Raw genomic sequence first — 10956 nt, 5'->3', positions numbered from 1 at the left:
ATTTTGTTTTTATGTATTAAACATACACTTAGATACTCAGACACACACCCACATGCATAAATACAGTGAAACATGTTCTACAGGGTCTGACTGGTCTGACTGCTGGTCAGATGTTTATGTGTCTATGGTCAGAAACCCCTCACCAAGATGGCCGCCGTGTTGACGTACGCTGAGAAGCAGAAGGCGCCATCTAGTCAGTATATGTAATCCATTATTATTATTATTATTATTATTATATATATCTATGGTTTTTCTCTCTGTACCTCCAAAGTAAAAGTCCGCCTGACTGCAGGTAAAATGTTGAATATTTTCAAAATAAAGTGACACAAGTGAATTTTAATATGAGCTTTTTGTTGTTGTTGTTGTTTGTTCCTATGACTCATCTGACATAGATGAACTCACCTCAACCTTCAACTTCCTCCACTGGAAACTTTTCAGCTACAACATAAAAATAAAAATAAACAAAAGATAAATAAATAAAATGGAGAGAAGTTTTAAAGTTCGAGGTCACATACACACACACACACACACACACACACACACACACACACACTCTGCAGCACTCAGGGAAAGCTGCAGGTCTCAGGTCTCTGGTGGTTCTGGTGTTTAATCGCTGCTTTTAACAACATGAATATTTCACCCTCATTAATAATTCATCAGCTGATCAGTGATCTGTGACGTCCTGTCGTCTGATTGGCCGAGGAGGAAACTGAGACATTCAGTGATTGGACAGAAAGTTTAGGAGCAGCTGATGACATATGTTTCTGTTTTATTACATCGTCATGGTCTGAGAGAGTTGGACTGGACCGGTTTGTCTCAGGTGTGTAGCTACTAGGTAGATCTGGATCAGAGAAACAACACCAAGTTTCTTTATTTTTATTTATTTATTGAAAAAGTAAAAACTGAAACCAAACAACTTCACAGACGAGTTCCTTATCAAAGAGTCATGTGATGTCACAGCTGCTCCACCAATCAGAGCTCAGTCCAGGTCCAGGATCTCCACGTCATCGGCCAATAAAAACCTTTCGGTAGGTAACATTTTACACTTTTTGAATAGGTATTCATCAGATTGACATAACACTGTCATAACCATCAATGAATACTTATGACAGCTGTCGTTAAGTGTCATTCAGTAAGTTACACTGCAAAAACTCAAAATCTTACCAAGAATATTTGTCTTATTTCTTGTCAAAATGTCTCATTTCTAGTCAAAACTAATCTCTTTCCTCTTAAAATAAGACTCATCACATAAAAATGAACTTGTTTTTAGATCATTTGCACTTCTTTCAAACAAATTTTCACTTAAAATAAGTAGAAAAATCTGCCAGTGAAAGCAAGTTTTTTTGTGCTTGTAATAATAAGACAGAAAAACTTGCTCCACTGTCAGATTTTTCTAATCTCTAGTCTCATTTCTAGTCAAAACTAATCTCATTAAACTTAAAATAAGACTCATCACATTAAAAAGCAGCTTGTTTTTTAGACACTTTTTACTTCTTTCAAGCAGATTTTCCACTTGGAATAAGGAGAAAAATCTGATGGTGGAGCAAGTTTTTCTTTCTTATTACAAGCACAAAAAAACAAAGAAACAAGTGAAAATGATCCAAAAACAAGTTAATTTTTAGGTGATGAGTCTTATTTTAAAGGCCCCATGGCATGAAAAATGTGATTGTGGTTATTTTTTGGTGCTTGGGGAGGTCTCTGGGCCACGTATATAGATGATATAGATGTAGATAGATAGACGTATAAACTGCCCCATGCATCAAACTGGTCATAAACAGAGAAACACACACCGCCCATTTGTAGGAACTGTCTCTTTAAGACGAGCAGATAGCACTTCCTCCTTTCTGTGATGTCACACACAAGGTAACTCCGCCCACCGTGACCAGTTGGTTTTTTTCAATTTTTATGAATGCAGCTTAGGTTTCAGTTACTTGACTGTGATTGGCCCGACCACATGCCACTCAAAAACAGTCAGCCAATCAGAGGAGAGGTTCTCATTCTCTCTTCTGATTGGCCAAATGACCTGTGGCTGCTAGAACTCCAGAAAGAGGCAACAGAAAGGGGCAGTAGAAACAATATGAAGCAGATCACAGGTACTCAAAACCAATGATACATCTTGTTAGGGAAATAAACCCAGAGAAAAGTGCACAGCATGGGGCCTTTAAGTGGAAAGGGATTAGTTTTAAATAAAATTTTGACATTTTGACAAGAAATAAGACAAATATTCTTGGAAAGACTTTGAGTTTTTGCAGTGTAGAGGTCACTTTTAATGCAAAGTTGACATTATTTGAGATTTCTTTGTTCTTGTTCTTTGTTAATTTATAAAGTTTGTCCATTAGGTCTGCTATGACAGTTTAAATTGTCTTTATGTCAAGTTGTCAGAACAAAAACATCTCAAACAATGTCAACTTTGCATCAAAAGTGACATAACTTACTGAATGAAGTATTCATTGATGTTTATGACAGCTGTTATGTCAATCTGATGAATACCTATTACAGTAAAGTGTTACCAACTTTTCTTAATGTCACGTTTTCCCCCCGGGTGCCGTGTCAGCGCACCTGTGGCTCGGGGTGGGTGAGGAGGCGGGGCATCAGGTGGGCGTGGCCTGTGTGCTGGTGGGCGTGGCCTGTGTGCTGGTGGGCGTGGCCTGTGTACAGGTAGAGGTCCAGAGTGGGCGGGGCAGCTGGGTACAGGTAGTGAGGGGGCAGGAACATCCGTCCGGCTTCGGCCAGCAGCTCCAGACCGACGGACGACTGACGCTTCCACTTGGTCCTGAGCAGGAAACAGATGAGAGGAAACAGGAAGTGACCAGGAGAGGAAACGGGAAGTGACCATGATTTTAGTACTGCTTCACCCGTTTTGGAACCGCGGCCGAGCAGGTACTAAAAAAATTGTACCGGGTACCAGATTCCAGGTACTTTTACGTAGTGGAAACGAAAAAGGCCGAGTCGACTACTTCCATGTAGTGGAAATGCAGCTTTAGTCTCTCTGGTGTGCAGGGCCGTTGTACAGGGGAGAAAGGTGATGATAACTCTAGAGGCCCAGCGCCCAGTGGGGCCCATAAAAACCCCAGTAGTCTAATCTTTGTATGACTGATTTATTCTGCGTAAGACCCTGACTAATACTCATAGTACACTGTAAAAACTCAACATCTTTCCAAGAATATTTGTCTTATTTCTTGTCCAAATGTCTCATTTCTAGTCAAAACTAATCTCTTTCCACTTAAAATAAGACTCATTACCTAAAAATTAACTTGTTTTTAGATCATTTTCACTTAAATTCACAATAAATAGAAAAATCTGCCAGTGAAAGTAAGTTTTTTGTGTTTGTAATAAGGAAGAAAAACTTGCTCCACTATCAGATTTTTTCTACTTATTCCAAGTGAAAATCTGCTTGAAAGAAGTAAAAAGTGTCTAAAAACAAGCTACTTTTAATATGATGAGTCTTATTTTAAGTAGAATGAGATTTGTTTTGACTAGAAATAAGACAAATATTCTTGCTAAGATACTGTAGTTTTTGCAGTGTAATGCTGCATTAGCATCAAAACAAAGAAGGCTAAATAAAAAATGATAATACATACGTAGTCTAAGAAAAAAAAAGAGGAAAAGTTAGGAGGAGGGGCCCACTTTAGTATTCTTTAAGGGGGCCCAGAATTCATAGCAACGGCCCTGCTGGTGTATACTAGTGTGTACTAGGAGAGGAAACAGGAAGTGACCAGGTGAGGAAACAGGAAGTGACCATGAACAGGTGACACCTCATCACTTCCTGTCTCACTTTGTTCTTTACAAACTATATTATATTAATAGAATCTGTCTAAAGGTCAAAGGTCAAACCCTTCCGGCCAATCACAGCGCAGAGTTCTGAGTGAACCAATAAAAATAAATCAATAAATAAACAAACAGCCTGAACTAAAAGCTCCAGATTTGTTTCTGCATCAATTATTGATTCTTAATCACAACAACAACAACAACAACACACTCCTCAATTATTTATCAGAGTGCGTGCGTGTGCAGTAGTGGACAGTAATGGAGTAAATTTACGTGAGTACTGTACTGTACTGAGTATTAGATTTCTTTGGTACTTATTACTCTTACTTGAATACATTTCCAAGACAAATATTAGTACTTTTCCTGGAGTTAATTAGTAGTACGGCTGAAAAGTACTGGTTACTTTCAGGTCTTTTTCTAAAATCCTATTGGACACAAGCTGTGTTTGTCAGAGAAGGAAACCCTAACCCCTAAAAGCAGCACATCAGTGCAGCTGCTTTCAAAGAGTTCATTCTCACTAACAAGAGTTAAAAGCTCCTTACATTCATTTAGAAACAATTAGAGTCATTCACTGATGTGGAGAATAAGACATTTACTCTGACTCTGACTTTTACTTAAAGGGACATTGTGTAACTTCTCCTGTTATCTATTCATGAAAATGGATTATTTGGTTCTTCAGTCTGTTTTTCATTAATCAACAAAGTTCCTGTTCCTTTCAGCTCTGAATGAGCCGTTCATATCATTCATATCTCCATGGAGACGGTAAGCTCGGTGCTGCTGCCATGTGGTGTCGCCACGGTGACGGTAGGTAACCACGGAAACTCAGCGGAGTCACCGGAGCTGTCGGCTCAGTCACCGCGGTAACGCAGTGAGGAGGAATGGAGCGTTACACTGATGCTGCATTCACCTGCAGTCGGGCAGACGGCCGTCGCTAACAAACCAGAGAAAGCCGGTAAAACAATACCACATCGCCATGACAACATATTGTCACGTGTATTGTTTTGCCTCGTGTTGACGGACCACTTGTTTACATAGAGGCTTGTTTGTGCCGTTACGTGCAGCGGCTGTCGTCCGTCTGCCCAATTTCAGGTGAATGCAGCATGAAAAATACGATTGAGTTGCTTGAGATATACAACCACAACTCTAGATGGAGGAATTCCTACACAATGTCCCTTTAAAGTAAATGTAAAAACATGTACTTTTGGATACTTAAGTACCTTTAAAAGCAAGTAGTTTTTTAAGTAATTTTACTACTTACTACCTACTACTACTACTTTTACTCTTACTGCAGTAACATGTCGACTGAGCTACTTTTACTTGTAACAGAGTAAATTTTGACCAGTAGTATTTGTACTCTTACTCAAGTACTGGGGTCGAGTACTCTGTCCATCTCTCTGTGTGTGTGTGTGTGTGTGTGTGTGTGTGTGTGTGTATATGTGTGTATATATGTGTATATATATGTGTATATATGTGTGTGTGTTACCGGCGGTTCTGGTACCAGGTCTTGACCTGCGTGTCACTCAGCCTCAGCGCTGCAGCCAGCTGCATGCGGTCCTGTGTGTGTGTATATGTGTATATGTGTGTATATATGTGTGTATATGTGTGTATATGTGTGTATATATGTGTATATGTGTGTATATATGTATATATATATGTATATGTGTGTATATATATATGTGTATATTACCGGCGGTTCTGGTACCAGGTCTTGACCTGCGTGTCACTCAGCCTCAGCGCTGCAGCCAGCTGCATGCGGTCCTGGACGCTCAGGTACTTGTGCTTGTGGAAGCTTCTCTCCAGCTCCGACAGCTGCTGCTCGCTGAACGCTGTCCGGGCTTTACGGGGCTTCTTCAGCCGCAGAGAGGGAGAGGCCCCGCCCCCAAGAGAGGCCCCGCCCCCAACTGCTGGTTCACAGGTGGACATGACATAAATCAATCAATCAATCAATCAACTTTATTTATATAGCACATTTAAAAAACCACAGGGGAAGCCAAAGTGCTTTACATTGGGACATAAAAAGATTAAAGCAGAAGTAAGCGATCCGGTGGTTTTGGCTAATGCTGCGTTCCAGGCAGGCTTTTGAAACCGTAAATTACAGCTTCAAGTCACAACTTACGACTTTGTAGCGTTCCAGGCAACCCACTCGTGTTTCTCCGACCTGTTTTACCGGTGAAAGTCACTATAACGGCCACTCGTAACTTCTGACCCGTGAACTCGTACCAGATCGAACTGGTACCACTTCACAGGTCGGAAAAACACGAGTTACGAGTTGCCTTGAACGCACCATAACAGTCCTCGTCCCTACGTCACCACATTCACGGCGTTCCTTGGCTGCACACACAGAGAGGACTGCCCCTTTATGCCGTTCTCTCTCCTCATTGGATAAAGGTTGAGGGACTGACAGACCCGTGTTTCAGACCAAACACTCTATAGAAGTGATTGCTGTCGGAAGATACAACTATTTAAGACTTATATTAACACAAACATTCACCTTACTTCTGCTTTAAAGGTAAAAGACATAAACACATAAACACAAAGTCACTTTAAAAACAAACAAACAGACCGGCTCATATCACTGCGAATGCTTTTATAGGGGGTGACAGATAAATAAAATGAAGGTGAGTTAAAAGCAAGGGAGTAAAAATGTGTTTTTAAAAGAGATTTAAAAACAGGAAGTGAGGAAGCCTGTCGAACATTAAAGGGCAGCTCATTCCAGAGCTTCTATTGGCTGCAGCAGCGGCAAATACTCTGTCACCTCTGAGCTTCAGCCAGTCATCATCATCATCATCATCATCATCATCATCATCATCATCATCATCATCATCATCATCATCATCATCATCGTCGTCATCGTCATCATCATCGTTCAGATCATTTGTTCTAATTAAACTGAAGCTTCATTAAACCCTCCTGTTGTCCTCCTGGGTCAAGGAAGGAAAGGAAGGAAGGAAGGAAGGATGAAGGGAAGATGAGAGGAGAGAAGGAAGGGAAAAAGGAAGGAAAGATAGAAGGAGGGAGGGAACAGATTGGGTTGATTGGGTCAAAAAGGAAGGACGAAGGGAAGGAAGGAAGAAGTAAGGAAGGAAGGGATGGAAAAAGGATTGTGGAAAGAAGGAAGGGAAAAAGGAAGGAAAGATAGAAGGAGGGAGGGAACAGACTGGGTCAAAAAGGAAGGACGAAGGGAAGGAAGGAAGAAGTAAGGAAGGAAGGGATGGAAAAAGGATTGTGGAAAGAAGGAAGGGAAAAAGGAAGGAAAGATAGAAGGAGGGAGGGAACAGACTGGGTCAAAAAGGAAGGAAGAAGACGGAAGGAAGGGAGGGAAAATGGATTGTGGAAAGAAGGAAGGGAAGAAAAGTGGAGGGAGGGAACACATCCATTCAAGGAAGGAAGAAGAAGGAAGAAAGAAGGAAGGGAGGAAGAAGGGGAAGATGGGAGGAAAGAAGGAAGGAAAGATAGATGGAGGGAGGGAACAGATTGGGTCGATTGGGTCAAAAAGGAAGGAAGGAAGAAGTAAGGACGAAGGGAAGGAAGGAAGGAAGGAGAAAAGGATTGTGGAAAGAAGGAAGGGAAAAAGGAAGGAAAGAAAAGTGGAGGGAGGGAACAGATCCATTCAAGGAAGGAAGAAGAAGGAAGGGAGGAAGAAGTAAGGACGACGGGAAGGAAGGAAGGAAGGAAGGAAGGAAGGAAGGAAGGAAGGAAGGAAGGAAGGAAGGAAGGAAGGAAGGAAAAGTGGAGGGAGGGAACAGATCCGTTCAAGGAAGGAAGGAGGAAGAGGAAGGAAGGAAGGAGGGAAGAGGGAGGGAAAAGGGATTGTGGAAAGAAGGAAGGGTAAAGGGGAGGAAAGAAAAGTGGAGGGAGGGAACAGATCTGTTCAAGGAAGAAGGAAGGAAGGAAGGAAGGCAGGAAGGCAGGAAGGAAGGAAGGAAGGAAGGAAGGAAGGAAGGAAGGAAGGAAGGAAGGAAGGAAGGAAGGAAGGAAGGAAGGAAGGAAGGAAGGAAGAGGAAGGAAGGAGGGAAGAGGGAGGAAAGAAGGAAGGGAGGGGAAAAGGATTGTGGAAAGAAGGAAGGAAGTGGAGGGAGGGAGCAGAACCGTTCAGGGAAGGAAGAAGGGAGGAATGAAGGAAGGATGGAGGAAGGGAGGGAGGAAGGAAGGAAGGAAGGAAGGAAGGAAGGAAGGAAGGAAGGAAGGAAGGAAGGAAGGAAGGAAGGAAGGAAGGAAGGAAGGAAGGGGGAAAGGATTGTGGAAAGAAGGAAGGATGGAGGAAGGGAACAGATTGAAGGACGACAGGAGGGTTAAATCGTCTGATGAAGACGCGGGTGAAGATGAACTGAATCTGATCAATAATCAATCAGCTGACCCTCAAACGACCCCTGGACGTTTCTGTCCCTGAAAGGGTTTTTGGCGAGGAGGAGGTGAAGTAACTAACAGATTTCACCATGAAACTTCCCAAGTTTATCACTCACATTAAGACGAATATTTTTTTGCATTACAAGTTTTGTCAAATTTTATGTTTAAAGCAGATATCAGCTTCACGGCCGTTTCGGCTAATGCTGCGTTCAAGGCAGGCTTTTGAAACCGTAAGTTACAGCTTCAAGTCACAACTACGACTTGGTAGCGTTCCAGGTAACCCGTAGCTCGTGTTTTTACCATCCTGTTGTCTGTGAAAGTTCCCTATAACGGCCACTCGTAACTTCCGACCCGTGAACTCGTACCAGATCGAACTGGTATGACTTCACAGGAAGGAAAAACACAAAGTACGAGTTTCTTTGAACGCACCATGAGTTAGCAGCCCCCGCCCTTGTCAGGCATCAATTGGTCCTCGTGCTACGTCACCACATTCACGCGCATCCCTTGGCTGCACACACAGCCCTTCATGCCGTTCTCTCTCCTCATTGGATAACACTTGTATCCCACAAGGAAAATTTTCTCCTCGGGTTACAGCAGAGCAGAGTGACGGAGAGACTCGTGTTTAGGCTGAAATACTTCATGTAAGTGATTGCTGACGGAAAATAGGACTATTTAGGACTTATATTAACAAAAACATTCCACTGATATCTGCTTTAAATATGTAAATGAGGCGACATCTAATGAAATATGTGCTAATGTGCATACATTTCCAGAACTGAAATCTGAAACAATGGATAAAGCTACTTTCAAAATTCTTGTTTTATTTTGTTGACATGTTAGAGTCTTTAGTTTTTACAGAGGAGGATTGTGGATATCTCTTTTCTCTCCTCTATCACTCTGTAAATGAGAAAATACTGTCACCAGCCCTAAAATAAATAAATAAATAAAATTTCACTTTTTTTTTTTTTTTTGGAATAAAATGTTGTATGAATGATATATCAACAATCCCCTCTGTAAAAACCTTCAGAATATAGACAGGAATAAAAAATAATAAAATAAAAACATAGTTTAGTGAGAAATCATGTGTTTTTGCAGCTAAAACAACTGGCCAGGAAGGGGTTAAAATGTTTGTAACCCATGTCAAAAGTGGTTTTCATGTTTAGTCAAGACCAAGACCCAGCCTTATGTAGCCACATATAAATGTACCATCACACGCGCACATATACACATAAATACATAAACACCAATTATCTGTATATTTAGTTTAGTTTAGTTTATTTAGATCTCCATCAGCTTTAGCCACACAGCAGCAGCAGCAGCAGCTTCTTCCTGGGGTCTTTTCATCGTAATAAATGACAAATACAAACCATTAACACACAACACATTAATACATAAAAACTAAAATACATACAGAAAACACATACTCAATACATACACAATAACATCCAAGACAAACACTTAACATTACCCGCTCCTATTAAATCACTACACAACAAGGATACCAGGACCCAATTTACAAATATATAGGCTACTAATGGTCACAATTGCGATCAAAATAATAATCTCTTAGTTTCATTTTAAAACTAACCATGTTTCTTTGTTGTACATAATTCGGAAGGGCATTCCACTCCTTCATAGCTCTAATAGGTTACTGTACCTTGAGAGAGTGCCCTGGGTAATATAAACCCATACAAACATTAAAAAAAAAAGTTTTAGTTTAATATAGTTTAGTTTAGTTTTAGTTTAGTTTAGTTTAGTTTAGTTTCCAGTCTCCTACCTCTGCACTCGCCGTCGGAGCTGCTCACACTTCTGTCCTGATAATCTCCATCCTGCTCAGCCTGACCCGGGTCAGAGAGTCCTAGTCCTGGTCCTGGTTCTGGTTCTGGTTCTGGGTCAGACTCAGGCCGACAGTCCGATAGGATGTCCCGGATCAGGAAGGAGGAAGAGGAGGAGCGGGGCTGCAGCCGCCGCAGCCGAGCGGCCAGCAGAGGAGCCTGCAGCCGGAGAAGAGGCTCTGTCCGCGGGGAGAGGAGCGCCGAGCAGCCGCTGTCTACCGGGCAGAGCTCCGGAGGGTCCGCTGCCCGGGAGAGGAGCGCCTCGGCCGGCCTCAGGGAGAGCAGAGAGTCGGTCCTGAACCTGGAGCAGCTGGAGGAACAAACCTCCATCTCTGTCCAGTCAGAGGCCGAGGGACATCACAGGAGGAGAGGAGAGACAGAGTAGAGGAGAGACAGAGGAGAGGAGAGGCAGAGTAGAGTAGGGGCAGGAGAGGAGAGACAGAGTAGAGGAGAGACAGGAGAGGAGAGGAGAGGAGAGGCAGTAGAGACAGTAGAGGAGTAAAGGAGTAAAGGAGCAAGTAGAGGAGCAAAGTAAAAGTAAGGACAGTCCTCCAGATGATTATTGATCTGGATGGAAAATGAATCAGTTGATCAGCAGCTGATTTCAGCACCACGGAGAGAGAGAGAGAGAGAGAGAGAGAGGAGGGAAAAGAGAGATGTAAAGATTCATTAAAATCTGCTCCTCCTCCTCCTCTCTTCTTCTTCTCTTCCTCCTCCCCTCTCCTCCTCCTCTCTTTTTCCTCCTCCTCTCCCTCTCTTCTCCTCCTCTTCCTGTCTCCTCCTCCTCCTCTCCTGCTCCTCTTCCTCCTCTCCTCTTCCTCCTCCCCTCTCCTCTTCTTCCTCCTCTCCCTCTCTCTTTCTACTCTTCCTCTTCCTCCTCCCCTCTTCTCCTCTCCCTCTCTTCTTCTCCTCCTCTTCCTCTCTTCTTCCTCCTCCCCTTCTCTTCCTCCTCCTCTACCTCTCTCTTCCTCCTCCTCTCTTCTCCTCCCCCTCTCTCCTCTTCTTC

At 42.5% G+C, this 10956-nt stretch overlaps 1 protein-coding gene across 1 annotated transcript; it reads right to left on the bottom strand.

Moving 5' to 3' along the window:
- Positions 1–2550: 2550 nt before the first annotated feature.
- On the bottom strand, positions 2551–10280 carry LOC310991864 (barH-like 1 homeobox protein; the record flags this gene model as incomplete). The annotated part of the gene is made up of 3 exons (XM_083979795.1): positions 2551–2773; positions 5456–5669; positions 9893–10280. 3 exons carry the CDS (start codon positions 10278–10280, stop codon positions 2551–2553), a joined length of 825 nt encoding a protein of 274 aa, XP_083835921.1.
- Between the last annotated feature and the right edge of the window lie 676 nt (positions 10281–10956).

Source organism: Trachurus trachurus, assembly GCF_905171665.1.
Source record: "Trachurus trachurus genome assembly, chromosome: 9".
NCBI classification, from domain to species: Eukaryota; Metazoa; Chordata; class Actinopteri; order Carangiformes; family Carangidae; genus Trachurus; species Trachurus trachurus.
The sequence above is the reverse complement of the archived record's forward strand: the minus strand, read 5'-3'. Positions and strand labels throughout refer to the sequence as shown.